We start from the raw sequence: 16,862 nt of genomic DNA on the forward strand, positions 1-16,862 counted from the left end.
CATGCGACGCTGTTAGGGTGTATTAGTCTTTTGAAATTAACGAATAAAACGATATATTGTTAACGACAAGCAAGACATAATAATATGATGGAAATCGAAATATGATGAAAACTAAAGAATTTGTACAAGTAATATGATAATGGTACTGAATATCAAATAAACTTATTTTCCTCCAAAGTATGCACATGGCTGCGTATAATGTTGTTATCAGACGGAATTACAATACCAACGCCCACTCATTATTACTTACTGCATGTAGTTTACAGTGAAATGTCGGCCGGACAACAATTAAACCATGTCTACAATATTAATACAGTACTTATTTCTCGTGGTGTGGTTTATGCAATTGAACTGTGAAGTTAATCAAGATCGGCCGAAAATCAAGAGTTCAGATGGTAATCTTATAATACGGCCTGCTTTTGATAAAAATATTTATTTGAGACTCAACGGACCACAGTCTGGAATATTTGTCGGTGACGTGAATTTGCTCCAAGAAATCTTTTCTAATAGAACTATTGATCATCCATTAATTAACGATTACCAGAGCATTACACAAGTTCCTGATGACATCATACGACGGCTGGAAAACTTAGAAAATGTGACATCAACTTTACAAAATAATTTAACCTACATAACCTTTTTATCCAGAAGAGTAAATAGACTAGCTAATAGAGTATCGACGCTCCAAACATTGTTAAACAGCCGAAGAAGCGACGAATGTGAGTCGCAACCATGCGAACACGGTGGCACATGTTTAAATTTAGTGAATGGATATCATTGTTTGTGCCCATCAAATTGGGAAGGTAAGAATTGTGAAGTTGATGTAAATGAGTGTCGAAACTTTGCAGGCACCGATTTGGGATGTCAAAATGGTGCTTCATGTATTAACAGGCCTGGTTCATATGAGTGTATTTGTAGACCTCACTGGTTTGGTCTACATTGTACACGGAAAGCCAAAAATTGTCAAGAGGGTGACTTCGAAATGTGTGGACACGGAATTTGCATAAAGACCGACACGGGTGAAGGAATTAAATGTATTTGTAATCAAGGTTGGACTACTAATAATACCGGAGACGCATGTTTAACTGACGTAAATGAATGTGACTCGAGTCAAGGACCACGTTGTTCTATTAACCCAAAAGTCGATTGCATAAATCTTCCTGGCTCCTTCCGATGCGGACGCTGTCCACCAGGCTATGATGGAGATGGCTTCGTATGTTACGACATCGACGAATGTACGACTATTCCTAACGGTGGTTGCAGCACAACTCCAATGGTAACGTGTCATAACACCGTGGGCTCTCGTGTTTGCGGATCTTGTCCTCCCGGATACGATGGAGATGGCGTAACTTGTACTTGGAGAGGATCATGTTTCATTAACCATGGTGGATGTCATCCTTCTGCGCGGTGCATTGACTCCTCGTCATTTGGGCTGCTCCCAGTAGCTCAGTGCATATGTCCTGAAGGAATGATTGGAAATGGTATAGGTATTCACGGATGTTACATAACAACTAACAATAATGTTACCCAGACATGTGAAGGTAATCCATGCGGGCCAAATGGACAATGTCATCCACTTCGTGCCGGCTACACATGTATCTGTTTTAAAGGCTATAGAGGCGTTCATTGTGATAATAATGATTTATGCATAAACAATCCATGTCTTAACGGTGGCTCCTGTAGACTCGATTTGGAATCAGAAACTGGCTTCAGATGTGAATGTACGGCTCTATATTCGGGCCCAATTTGTCAGATGACCTCGAAACCTTGTGGAGGAGTGATAGACGAAGAAGAAGGCAGTATTGCATATCCAATATCGAATACTACATACAAACATAATTCTCGATGCGCTTGGGTAATACACACAAAACCCGATAAGGTCATAAACGTTACATTTAACAAATTCAACTTAGAAAATCATACGGATTGTCTATATGACTTTTTACAAATTCATGATGGTCGAAGTTCTGCGAGTCAATTAATCGGGCGTTTTTGTGGAAGCTCTTATCCAAATGGCGGTCATATTTTATCAAGCCACAATTACTTGTATTTCTGGTTTAGATCAGATCAAACAGTGGCAAAAGATGGGTTTGGTCTGCATTGGACCAGTGTAAAACCTTTTTGTGGAGGCGAAATAGATGCAACTATCCACGGACATATCAGCTCTCCAGGTTCGCCAGGCAAATACCCACCTAATCGCGATTGTTACTGGCAACTAACCACGAACTTTGGTAAGAGAATACAATTACATTTCTTTGCTCTTGATTTAGAACGTCATCCAAACTGTAGCTTTGATTTTTTGGCCATTTATGACGGACAACATACTACTGACCCTCTATTAGAAAAATTTTGTAATTCAACTCAACCTGCTCCAATCCAGTCGGCCGGTTCAGAAATTCTTATACATTTTCATTCCGACGCATATGGCGCGGGAAATGGATTCCAAATAGCTTTCGCGCCTATTGATGGGTTTCCAGGTTGTGGTGGTTACTATACTGTTGATAAAGGGGAAATTATATCACCATCATACAACGATAAGTATTTAAATAATTTATTGTGTGATTATAAAATTAAAACGAGTCCTGAAACTAAGATTCGTATTAACTTTAAATCTTTTCAATTGGAAAGGTCATTCAGATGCATGTACGATTACTTAAAGATATATGATGGACCAACCTCTGATTCACGACTCGTTGGAAAATATTGTGGTAAAATATACCCGAAATCCTACACATCTTCTTCTAATACGCTTTTTCTTCAATTCAAAACTGACCATACTATGTCTTCCGGCGGATTTAGATTGACGTATGAAAGCCTTTGTCAGATAAGCATAGTAGGGGACAGCGGGGTTTTGAAATCTCCAGGTTACCCTTTTAGTTACCCAAATAATAAAATATGTGAATATATAATTAGAACTAAGCCCGGTAGAGCAATTCTTCTGATGTTCCAAGATTTCGATATAGAAGATAATAATCATTTTAATTGCCAGTATGATAATGTCGAAATAAGAGATGGGTTAGACCGTAATGCGACATTATTAGGAAAATTCTGCGGCTCACAGCGTATACCTCCTGTTCAAACGTCGTCATTGAATTACATGTACATTCGATTTAACTCAGATATAAGTGTATCAGGCACCGGGTTCTATGCAAATTTTACCACCATAGATATCAATTGTGGAGGCATTTATAAGGAAATGTCCGGTATAATTAATCATCCCTCTCTCAATGATACTTATAGAAATGAGGAGTCGTGCATCTGGTATTTAATAGCACCTGAAGGAATGTATATTATGTTAACATGGAATAGATTTGATCTTGAAAATAAGCCCATTTGTAACGCTGACGTTTTAGAGCTAATTGAAATTGATAAGGATAATATAAGTAATACATTGGGAACGTATTGTGGCAATACTCTACCACCAGCATTAACAGTTGTTAGTAACCGCTTAATGATAAAGTTTCATTCAGACGAAAGTTTGACTGGAACAGGATTTTCTCTTTCCTACACATTTTTAGATGAAAAAAGCCATTGTGGTGGAAATTATGTTAAAAGTCAGGGAAACATTTATTCACCAGGATGGCCCCATCAATACGATTCAAGTCGAGATTGCGAGTGGACTATAACCGTACCCATAGGTCAACAAATTTTACTCAATATTACTGATTTCGATCTTGAACAACCTTATCGTAACACATGCGATATTGGTGATTATTTAGAAATAAGAAACGGACCCTCAAATATGGCACCTTTAATTGGAAAATATTGTGGAAATATTCGCCAAAGTAAACAAATAATATCTACGGCTAATACCGTTCACTTGCATTTTCACTCTGATTCTTATATCACTGGAAATGGGTTTAAAATTATTTGGGACGGCTCTTTATATGGTTGTGGTGGTACATTGACTGGTAGTAGTGGAAGTATTACGTCGCCTAACTATCCGAATGCTTATAATGAAAATTGTGAATGTTTTTACAAAATTGTTGTGAGCAGTGGATCGAGGATTCGCTTATCCTTTGCGGATTTACAGTTGGAACGTAGTACTGACTGCACTGATGATTACGTAGAAATATTTGATGGCCGGGATTTAAACTCCGCTAGCGTCGGAAGGTTTTGTCATATGTCACCAAACCTTAAAAGCATAGAAACTACAAGCAACCATGCTTATATAAAATTTCGTTCCGATTACGTGGTGAGGGCAAAAGGGTTTCTTCTCAATTATGAGACAATTTGTAATATTACTTTAAGCGGTGATTATGGAGTTATTGAAAGCCCCGGATATCCAAATAATTATCCTGCAGATGCAGACTGCTTATGGACTATTACTGTTTTGAAAGGTAGTAAAATAAACGTCACTTTTACAGATTTTGACTTATACCAATATCACAGGACACATTTATATAATCGGTGGAGACAGCGTATTGGCTGTGATTCAGACTACTTACAAACAAAAGAAACTTCCGATAAAACATTTACAAACAAATTTTGCGGGTCTATAATACCTCCACAAATACGCACACAAAGTAACTCTTTACAAATCAAATTTGTTTCTGGTCTTTATTTTACAAGTAAAGGCTTCCGCCTGGAATGGGTAAGGTTTGGTTGCGGTGGACATATACAAAAACAATTTGGCACAATAAAAATTGAAAAAAGTGCGATACTTCCTGAAGAAATGGAATGTGCATGGTTAATTGAATCCCCAGTAGGTACGAGCATTACTTCAACAGTTTCGGAACTCATTATGACTGAATCGAAAAACTGCTCGATAGACACATTAGAAGTTTATAACGGACAAAGTGTTTCTTTTCCTCTTATCACAAAAATATGTCACACAGGAGTATCTGTAGTTTCATCAACGGGAAATTTAATGTATGTTAAGTTTGTGAAAAAATCTTCACTTCGTGATATATACTTTATATCAGTGTTTGAATCCTCGCCTGCCGTTTGCGGCGGTAGAATTAACTCTCGATCAGGATGGCTTTATTCTAAGAATTACCCTCAAAATTATGACAATAATTTGGATTGCATTTGGTTTATAACTGTACCGATTAATCATCGAATTGAATTAAATATACTAAGTCTTGATTTATATAGCTATGACGAAACTGATTGTGATGATGTAATTAATATTTATGATGGGGATAATTTTATTAATTCGACTTACACGTATCGTATATGCCCCAAAACAAATTTGACTCAAATAGTAACTAAAAATAATAATTTAGTATTACAGTTCATTACGGATAATTATGGTACAGCCAAAGGATTTAAAGCTAATTTTACTATGACTTGTGGGTCTGTTATCGAAGCTCTCAATGATGGTATCATAAGGAATGATAAATACATAAGTCACTGGGCCAAAAATTGCACATGGACAATACTTGCACCTCAGTTGGATCAAAAAATAAAATTAACAATTACTTATATGTCAATACCCCAAAATAATACAAGTAACATACGCTGTCCACTTTCCTTTCTCAAAATTTTTGATGGGGATGATGACAGTGCACCTCTAATAGGTGAGTATTGTGGTCGCGTGGTTCCACATATGTTAGTTAGTCAGGGCAGTGCAATGACTATTCAATTTGGAACTCATTCGGACATGATTGACGGTCATTTTTCGGCGCATTATTCATCGCTTACTACTGCTTGCGGAGGAAATTTGACTTCAGAAGAAGGTAATATTGCTTCACCAAACTATCCTCTTTCGTACCCCGTCAATGCAAGATGTGAATGGATACTTAGCACATCTCCAGGTAATCGAGTTTACATAACGTTTGAAATATTTGATTTAGAATATTCAGAAGGATGTAATGAAGACTACCTTGAAGTGCGTGAAAACAATGCTGCTGGTGAGCTTTTAGGTGTATACTGTGGTAATGTTATTCCTTCAAATACAACTGCTGCTACGAAGTTGTACATAAAGTTCCATAGTAATAATAAAAATCCTGGCCGCGGATTTGTTGCACATTACGGTTTTCTTCATGGGAATGAAATAATGAACCTGGAAGCAGGAGAAATAGCTTCACCTCTCTATCCCCATTTATATGAAGGACGTGGCGAATATACTTGGCGCATAATAACTAATGGATTTGATACCATATATATCAGTATAGATCATTTAGAAATACATCAACGCGATCAAAACTGCATCGATTATTTGGTTATTTATGATGGATATGATGATTACGCTCCGGTGCTTCAAAAGCTTTGTGGAATAATTACAAGTCTGTCAGAGAAAAAAAATCTTAAATCAACTTCAAATGTTGTTTATATAAAATTGGTATTAGGTGTTACAAATATAGGGTGTTTATTTCATTTACAATGGACTAAATCTGAGCGAAATGTAAATAATGAAGAATCTAGGGATAATATTAACTGTGGATCAAATATCACAGAATTAATATTACCCCATAATATAACAACATTCCATTCACCAAATTATCCTGAAAATTATGAAAATAACTTAAACTGTCACTGGCTGTTTAAAAGTCTACCTGGTAGACATTTAAGGTTATATTTTAATGATATTTCACTCGAAGAAACTATGGGATGTTATGCTGATTACATATCTCTTTATTCGTCAAATGATTTAATTAACTGGTCACCCTTAAAGGATCATATTTGTTTATCTGAATACATATCGAAGTATATAGATTCCACGTCTTACTTGAAATTAAATTTTAGGACGGATTCATTAGTGAATCGTAAGGGTTTTGAAGCTCAAGTAAAATCTGTTTGCGGAGGAATTATATTGGAACAATCAGGAACAGTTTCTGTAACATGGTTAGATTTGATAGATACTTATGATTTATTGTTGTGCAATTGGACAGTAAAAGTTAGACCTGGGCGAAACATGAAGTTAAATTTCGATCATTTTAATATAACGAATAATGAAAACGAATGTAAAACTTACGTGGTATTGAAAAATGGTGACTCAGCCGAAGCACCAGTTATAGGTAAGTATTGTGGTTTTGATCATGAAAACAGAGACAATATAATATCATCTAGTAACGCTATTTATGTTACATTTGTGAGAAGATTACACTTTATTGGGCTAATGTTTCAAAATTTTAAATTGCATTTTGAAGAGCAAAATATAGAGTGTGGTGGAACTTCGACTTTAGATTCTATTCATAATTCTGAAATTATTTCATCACCTAATTATCCATATGTCTCTGTGCCTTTCACTGAGTGTGTTTGGGTGTTTGTTGCACCACCAGGAGAGATTCTAAAAGTTGATTTTATAGAACGCTTTGATTTGGAGAAGGACAGTTCTTGTTCCCAAGAGTTTATTGAAATCCGAGATGGTTCCTCGGAATACTCACCTCTCATAAAACGTGTGTGCAATGAACGACCGGAGAGCATTAAAACGAGCAATAATTATATGTATGTAAAATATAGTACTCATCTAAGAGAACCAAGAGATGGTTTTAAGGCAAATATATCAATTTATTTGTGTGGTGGAACCATAATCAGCAATTTTGGAGAAATAACATCCCCAAGTTACCCTCATATGAACCTCAAATACGGAACAATATGTACGTGGCATGTAATATCGCCTACGCGCTATTTGATCCAGTTCCAATTAAAAGATTTAGACCTGCCAGAGTCTGAATCTCTTTGTGAAACAAAAATTATGATTATGGAGAAGATACCCGGAAACGATACGTTAATAATATTAAAAACTATATATAATACTGATATGGAAGAGATCAGCGATCCAATTGAAACTTTTACCTATGACGCAATAATACAACTGCAAATATGCAGTAATAAACCTAGCATATTTAGTCGAATTTATAATCATAGAGGTTTTAAACTTACGTTTAACTCTTCAAGACCGACTTGTGGTGCAACCGTAACGACATCCGAAGGTTTTTTGACAACTCCAGGCTATCCCCGTAAAAGTAGATTAGGATATTGTCGCTGGGTAATTATAGTGCCAGATAAGAATCGAAGAGTTCGATTAGAGCTTCTCGATATTGACCTAAAAAGTCAAACCATACGTTTTTATAATGACGACAGCTTCGTAACACTTATACAACGCTTAACTAGTGAAACAATATCTCGTCCACCACAATTCATTGAGTCTACAGGAAATAAAATGGCGTTAAACTTATTTATAAAACGTAATGGATTACTTAATCGCTTTAAAGCAAAATTTAGTTCAAATGAAGAAGCATTGTGTGGTGGTGAATTAAGTGGATTAACTGGACAACTACAATCCCCTGATCTCAATAGATCTTACACATGCGAATGGGAATACAATAATGTAGATAACACAATTAATTTGAATGAATCGCGCATTTATGACACTATTTACCTAAATATAAACATAACGTCGACATATACAGGATCTACATGTAGACATAATAATGCCGTTTTGATTATTAAGGTTAATGCTGAAAATGAGGGAGCATTATTGTATAGAAGAGCGTGTGGTAACAACACGAATGTTTCTTACAGGCTTCCTATGACTTCCATACTTATAAAGGCAATACAAAACTATGATTTTATCCTTAATTTCCAATTAGAATGGCAACAACAACCTTGCGGGGGTGTTGTACATATAGGACAAGATATAAATAACATCTTTAATGTTCCAAATAACTACAATAATACGTTAGACTGCGGCTGGATTCTTGTAGTACCTTCTGGTATTCGATTAGAGATTAAATTGGAAGGTTCTTTCATGTTGAACTGTGCTGATGAATACTTGCGAATTACCCTAAATGGTGAAGACAAAGATCATGTAATAGGGGATTATTGTAGGGACAAAATGTCCGTTAATCCACTCGTAGCATCGTTCATGTACACACATATTGAGTATCATTCAAAGTCTAAAAACTTCACAAACTTAAAAGTTTTTGCTAGAACTGTGAGTAACCAATGCGGCGGTATTCTGACCATGGCTGATCGTGTTTTTACCTCACCTAATTATCCTAAAGAATATCCCAACAATATAGAATGTACATGGGAAATTCAAGCTGAGGTTGGTAACAGAATATCATTGCAGTTCTTGGAACGTTTTGCAATAGAAGATACCACAAACTGTACTAAAGATGTTTTAATTATTTATGATTGGACAGAGGATGAATACACAGAAATAGCTAAAATATGTGGACGCCGCATTATAAAGCCATTAAATTCGACCGCTAACAAAATGAAAGTTACATTGCGTACAGATGTTTCCACGCAATTAGATGGTTTTAAAGCTCGCTGGGAACCATTATGTGGAGGTAAGTTCATAGCGACGGAAAGAGAACAATTTATTTACAGTCCAGGTTATCCTTATGCATATTCGCGTTCCTTAGACTGTACATATGAAATTTCGGGGTCGGGAAATAAAATATACTTAATATTCCACGATTTTGAGTTTGAAGGGATTTATCCGGAGTGTCTGTTTGATAACGTTACTATAAGTAGTCTCGAAAGTACTGGATATTTATATGAAACATATTGTGGTAAGGAGATGCCAATGCCGATTCATAATTTTTACAATTTAAAAATAACTTTAAAGACAGATATCTTTATCGAGAAGAAAGGATTTAAATTATCTTATTCTCTGTATACTTGTGGTGGAATCGTTAAAGTTCCAACTTTGATAAAATCGAATGCTATAAGTTCATATGATAATGATATGAATTGTACGTGGATCATAGAAGCTCCAGTAAATAAAATTGTTGTATTTAATTTTTTATATATATCTTTAGAAAACAGTATAGAATGCGTTAATGATAACATTGGCGTCTTCGATGGAAAAGAAATAGATTTGAGCAAACGGTTAGCATTATTTTGCGGTTTCCTTAATTTAACAAAAACTATCAGGAGTAATGACAACACTGCAATATTGCAGTTCGTAAGTGATAGTAGTGTAAACAAAATAGGTTTTAATGTTGAAGTATTTTTCAGTTACTCAGAATCAGTTGGCTGTGGTGGACGTATTAATTTGACAACAGAATCCAGCCAAATCTTAAGATCTCCTCTCATAGGTGGAAATGTAGTTTATGAAAATTACTTGGACTGTCATTGGGATGTGATAGCCCCCGCTGATTATGTTGTAAAAGTCGAATTCAAATCATTTCACGTATCACCGTGTGCAAATGCCAATCACACAGCTTTAGGCATCAGTAAATGTGATTGTGATGTTTTCGAACTTAGAGACGGACTTAACCCAGACAGTACGATCATTGGCAGATATTGTGGTCACCTAAATCCACCTCAGTTAATTTCATCTCGTAATTTACTTAGTATAAGACTTTCAACTGATGGCGAAATAAACAGTTCAGGTTTTGATGTGCTATTGTCAGTACAAAAATCTATGTGTGAGCGATCCACGATTACAGTTAGTAATTCGGTACAGCGATGGACTACTCCTGGATACGAAAGTGGGTCACTTCCACGTGGATTACATTGCACTTACGACTTGGATACAAGTCAGGAACCGTATTCTACGGTGCAACTCACAATTCATAATCTAGACATTGAACCGAGAACTAGTGACAAATGTAATAAAGATAAACTTGTTATAACTGGCCATTCTAAACCACATAATATGTCTCTTGGACAAAATTTAATCCTTGGTGAATTTAGAGACGATTTTTTTTCTCATTCGAACTTTTATGAAGATACACTAAATTTTCCAACTCGATTTGAATTGTGTGGCCTCTTGAAATCCATTGATTTTTATGTTCAAGGACAGATAAGTATAAGTATATCGACTTCACCAGAAAATATTTTACAGAATCACAGTGGTGTCGAATTAGAAGTGATATATTTAGGATTTTGTGGTAGGAATTACACTGGAACACAAGGTAGATTACAGTCTACCTACGAAAATAATGTAGATAATTTTCAACAAAGGGACTGCTATACTCTTATTACAGCTCCCATAAACCATACGATAACGGTTTACTTTATACATATGAGTCCGGAATATTTTGACGATAAAGTTTTCTTTAAAATATTTGATGGCAACAATACAGATTCGGATTTACTGTTAAATGTACAAAAATATTACACTGAAACACCAGTATATTCAACAGGACGCAATTTACTTTTTCATAGTCATGCTAATGGTTATAATATGATTTCATATGATGCATATTACGTTACAACTGACCGAGGGCCTGGTTGTGGAGGGACAATAAACAATGAATATGGTAAAATCACTAGTCCTTTATATCCACAAATTTATCGTAAAGAAAGTACTTGCCAGTGGGACATTGAAACACCCGTTGGTACCCGATTACTGTTACGCTTTATTGCTTTTGAGTTAGGAATAGCTTGCGATAAAAACTATCTTGAGTTACAAGATAAAAATGGAAATTCGCTCGGCCAATACTGTGATGAAGTTCCCGCAGACCATATTAGCACCGACAATTTTATCAGAATCTTATTTGTTACAACGAAAAATAATGATGGAATAGGCTGGTCTGCAAATTTTGTAGGTATTTTGTAGGTCTAGAGGTTAATATTATTTTTTAAGATAATACCGTATTATATATTTTTTTTTTACATTAGACCTAAGTATAAAATGTTGATATATGTTGTTATAGTAATACAAAAAACATTAATAATTTCTTTTTTCAATACCACACATGCTATAACACTAATATTGTCACTCCAATATGATAATAATCTATGGAATAAACAGTGTTTAAGTTTACGATTTTGTAAGGGTCCTTAAAGATTTTTTTTATCGAATAACCAATAATTGTAATGCTTAATTGTTTTTAAATAAAACATCTTAGTTTTTGTCTTTTTATTGTTTTTTTTTTTATATTATTTCAATTATTTCAGACATCTGTGATAAAATTAACCCCAGGTAGGATAACTGTCCTACCACTTTTTTTTTGTGGGAAAACGGTTCGTGGGTTCCTTTCAGCCGCGGGGACAGTATAGAGTATATGCCGGACTCCTACCGGTTAAAACCCCAGTGGTTCCTCTGGACGCCCTTTGTCGGGACCTCGGGTGCGTACCCTATGCTGTTTCCTGTCAGAGGTGACAACGCATCTACGGACGAGTGCTATTAGACTTTTAGCGTTAATAGTCTGTGCGTTGTCACCCCTGACAACTAAGTTGGAGTGGCCTTGAGTATCTCTTTTACCACACCTTTTAAAGTATAACACAGAAAATCTGAGGCAAATTTTTATAAGCATTTTTTACAAAAAAAAGTAAATTTTCTTCTTCATAGTAGGTATTAGGCACACTTAATGAAATGCAAGTTATTGAAGCAAAAATTTTCAGTAAAATTTACGTAGCGAGACTCTACGTGCCTACTCACACGTATACCAGCACGATATGACACGATAACCACATCTTGACGACAAGTGCGTGCCAAGAGCAAAATGCACATTTTGCCGCACAAATAAACGATGAAGACTGGTCACATCACGATCCTATACACTTACTACACCATACTATACTCTTACTTACCGACGAGTTTTGTTGTTGCCCTGAGGTGTGGTACGTGTGAAAAGGCACTTAGGCTAATTTAGATTTCGTGAGAAAGGCCACTTATTTTCCCTACTGAATGTTTCTGACAGACCAAATTAGCAGGTTTCCGATGTGGTTTAATCCAACTTGCTTTATCGACGATAAAGCGAATAAGTTCTTGCATCAGTGATTACTTAAAACATAATTTGAGCTTTAGGAATTGAAGTTATAATTTTAAAAGTTAAACTGTGTTATGATATCCTTTATTACTGTACTGTTTTACGAAATATAACCATTTTTTTTTTGTTTAATAAAGCGTCATATGGTAGAGATTATGACAACAGTTTAGTCCACCACTCGCCGAAGGATGAAGTTCCATCCACATCAACTGGACTCGTGACGGTCCTCCACGGTTCGGTTTGCACGGTCGTTCTTGCAGCGGACGTGTAAGATGTGGAATGAGCTTCCTCCCGAGGTATTCCCGGAGCGCTATGACATGGGGCTCTTCATAAAAGGTGCAAAAAGAGCTCTCATACAAAGCCGGCGATGCATTGGCGACTCCTCTGGTGTTGCAAACGTCCATTGGCGGCGTTGACTACTTTCCATCAGGTAGCACGTCTGCCTAATCGTTAGGGTAAACTATAAAAAAAAAAGTCTTCGGGTGAAGGAAGCAACGCGTATACGGGAGACGTTTGTAAATTAATTGTAAACATCCGTGAGAAACAATGAAGACGGGCTACTACTACGTAGCCGGTCTTGCCGGTGCATCTTCAGTAACAGAAAAAAATGAAAGAAGCCCAAGAAGGGCATATCGAGACGTACGAAAAGAAAATTATAGGTAATGAAACCATACTCGATTGAGACAAGGCATCGTTCTATACATGCTGGATATACATGTGTTTTGGAGTTGACGGTACCCTTTGTGGTTCTATTCCGGAGGTAATACCGCCGCAACTATTTCTACCTTGTGGTAAAAGTGTTAAGCGTTACTGTGTTTCGATTTGATATGTATGGGTCCCTACCCATACATATCTCCCTAGATATACCATTTTTGTTGTTTTCGGGGAGGAAATATTCAAAAGGTACCCGTGGTAAAGGTAAAGGTAGGTGCCGTGGGAGCGACACAGAGTTATGTGGAATTTTTACCGGGGTTGCTGGCCGGGCGGTTTGAGCTCCCACTCTTGCCACCCGCAACCCCTGAAACCCCTTTTAGTCGCCTCTAACAACAGGCAGGGGATACCGTAGCCCTATTCTGGTCCCGGAACTACAAGGACAAAGGGAGATACGAGTATATTAAGACGCGCAATACGCTTCTCAGGGGTAGCAACACATCTGTGGGTGACCTCAGGTAGGACTCTTATCTGGGTTTGATTGTAAATATCCAGAGAGGGCAAGTTGTCATTGATTACCAGGTGGACTGCATATTCTTTACTTACTTCTGTATTATAAAAAGTACTAAAAGTAGACTAAAAGAGTAAAATTGCTATGCATTTCAAAACCTTGTTTGCCGTTACCGAGAAACGATACTAAATTACCATACACGGCTCGCAAGCACCTACTAAGTACGAGTAAACTCAGTTACAAATGGAAATTTAGATTTCGTAGCTGTTTCAAGTAACTGTAAACGATATTTATTTTAAACTTGAAGGTTTGTAAACAAAATTGCAAACGGAATAGCGAAACAGTACAAACAATGCAGTTGTAGATATTTACTGAGCCACATTTGAGAAGTGTGGGCGGCTGGCGAGCCAACGACCCCGGAAACATATCTTATAGTTAAACAATGTAATGAGCTACAAACTATAAATCGCATTACATAACCGTATCCATAAGGTATGAACTTAAAAATGGCCTGGTGGAAAGTCATCAACCCAGATAATTTAATGTTGATAAATATAAGATAGGATGAAATTAATGACAATTATAAGGAAATAATGATATTTAGTATAATTTCAATATAGCGACTAAAAATAAAATCATCGCCATCGCGTGGTTTCTATTAGTAGAATTATTTTTTAATAATTAATAATATTATTTAAGGCACTATATCTAATAATCATTTCAGCAACATGGTGAAGCGCGTTCCAGGCCTTTAGTTGTCAGGAGGTTCCTGGATGCAGTGAGGATTGCAATAATTATCCGATTGTAAATTACTATTACCATTATCTGCATTATATAAAAACTGAAAAATCCTTACTAATATTATAAATTCGAAAGTAACTCTGTCTGTCTGTCTGTCTGGTTGTCTCTTCTTCACGCCTATACCACTGAACCGATTTTAATAAAATTTTGTACAAAGATAGTCTGAGACCCAAGAAAGGACATAGGATAGTTTTCATCCCGGAAATCCCACGGGAACTAGGGATGGCGATCTAAGATCGACTAATCGGAGAATCGATCTTTTGGACCCAAAACATCGATTATTTTAATCGATATTAGTACGAATTGAATCGTAAACCATGCATTTAATCAAGTGATGATCTTTAGCACAGTTGAAGGTACGAATTTTCAATTTTATGTATGCGAGTATGTTATATTATTTTCTTTTAAACGCGGGCGAAGCCGCGGGCAAAAACTAGTTTGGTATAAAAATATTAGTAGATACAACCCCGCCGGCGATCTTGGCTTGTTTAAACAGATTTTCAGGAAACAAATAGGCGGCGAGCGCATTCGTTTATGCGCGAATATTTTGGATTATTGTTTCGTACCTCAGGTACGACGCTTGATACTTACGTAGAATAACTTTATTAAAAAATAATTATAGTTCAAAAAACTAAAAAACACGCTTTTATGATAAAATCAACTAAAAAGTAGAAAATAATTTTCAATCTAAGAATCAATTAAGGAACAGTAAATAGTATAATTGTGGAAAAAGTGTGGGTTGCTTTTCGAACCTGATAAATGGAGCACCCCACACTTTTTCCACAATTATACTATTTACTGTTCCTTAATTGATTCTTAGATTGAAAATTATTTTCTACTTTTTAGTTGATTTTATCATAAAAGCGTGTTTTTTAGTTTTTTGAACTATAATTATTTATTAATTTTTAGTATTTCTCGTTATAGCGACCACCATTATTCATCGTTTGTAAAAAAATCAAGTGTCTATCTATTACGATTTAAGAGATAAAGCCCAACGACAGACAAACAGACCGCAGAGGGTTTCGTTTTAATCTTTGAGTACGGAATCCTAAAAATCATTCTACAAGAGCGCATTATAGATATGTTTCAGAACATTTGAGTTATAGGGAAATAACATTATTATTTTCTAAACTAAAAATCACGATATAAAAGTTACGCCTATTGAAACTAAATAGCAATAATTATTTGCAATCTAAAGTTGCGATGAACTTTGCTGAAGGTGAAAAATCTCGCCTCGAAAATCGTTAATCCAGAGGATGTTGATAAGGACAATGGTACAAAACTATTAATGTTTAAAATATTGAATTGTCATCGGTCCTTAATAAGTATGCCAAATTTCGAGTTAATCCGACGTTTTGAAGGGGGTTAAAATCATGTTCAAAGATTCCGTTACATACTAACATACCAACATACCAACATACATACGTCTGAAGCTAATAAAAGCGTGTTAAAAACATTAAATTTCTTTGTTTAAAATAATTATTATGACAAAAAATCGCGTCTAATAAAGGATGCCATTTTCAACTCCATTCCTTATTACCACTACTATGTATCGATTATGGCGTATGCAACATACTTTCACGATCAGTAATTATCGAGTCTTTGTTTTTACTCGAGATCGCAGTAAATCTGTGTTCCGGGTACTCATTCCTATGTTTTATCCTCTAATTGCATATTTGTGATTCTGCAATTACTTGGGAACGAAGCTTGCGCTCGTAAAGTTATAAGTCTTTTTTTGGTACGCATATTTATTATCTACGATCATTTTGTCCTCAGACGATGTTAGTGGAATATTTTAAGCTATAAATCATAGGGAGTTCGGTTGAGAAGCCAACAGAACTTCAAAATAAACGTCGTAAAAGTTTGGAATAAACTGAAGCTGTGATGTTTATACCTTATACTTCAGATAATACGAATATTGGAAACGCGGTATTGGAATAATCGGTCGGAACAGAACTGTGATCATCGCATATAGAGCCAGCAAAGTGACGTTGTGTGTAGCGAAGTTTTTTACAATTTTTCACACAGATTGTTCTGGGTTCCATCTTACATCAGATGAAGTCAGTAAATGTTCAAATCACTTACATTATTAAATATATGCGGTGCCATAAAGCTATGAGGGTTTGAAATGAAAATGTTGATTTAAAGTTCAGTCACCTATTAAGTGCCCAGTTACTTTGTGTGTGAGTGTAATGTAATGTGTAATTCACATTATTTACAGTTATATCATACAAAACTTAACTTAATATATGTACTGGCTATGCGAATGTAATAGT

General features: G+C 35.8%; 1 protein-coding gene across 1 annotated transcript; it reads left to right on the forward strand.

The window, feature by feature from the left end:
* The first annotated feature begins 295 nt into the window (after positions 1–295).
* LOC140745151 (cubilin-like) lies at positions 296–12,041 on the forward strand. The gene is made up of 2 exons (XM_073076923.1): positions 296–11,463; positions 11,894–12,041. The coding sequence occupies exons 1-2, from the start codon at positions 296–298 to the stop codon at positions 12,039–12,041; spliced, it is 11,316 nt and encodes a 3,771-aa protein (XP_072933024.1).
* The last annotated feature ends 4,821 nt before the right edge of the window (positions 12,042–16,862 follow it).

Source organism: Epargyreus clarus, unplaced genomic scaffold (genome assembly GCF_041222505.1).
Source record: "Epargyreus clarus isolate Ecla_fem2 unplaced genomic scaffold, WU_Ecla_fem_2.2 ptg000009l, whole genome shotgun sequence".
NCBI lineage: Eukaryota > Metazoa > Arthropoda > Insecta > Lepidoptera > Hesperiidae > Epargyreus > Epargyreus clarus.

Bases quoted from the DNA above. Each gene is read 5' to 3' on its own strand.
- LOC140745151 (XM_073076923.1), top strand. From the start codon at position 296: ATGTCTACAATATTAATACAGTACTTATTTCTCGTGGTGTGGTTTATG. The intron at 11,464-11,893 runs GTAGGTCTAGAG...GGTTCCTTTCAG, and splicing joins GCAAATTTTGTAGGTATTTT to CCGCGGGGACAGTATAGAGT.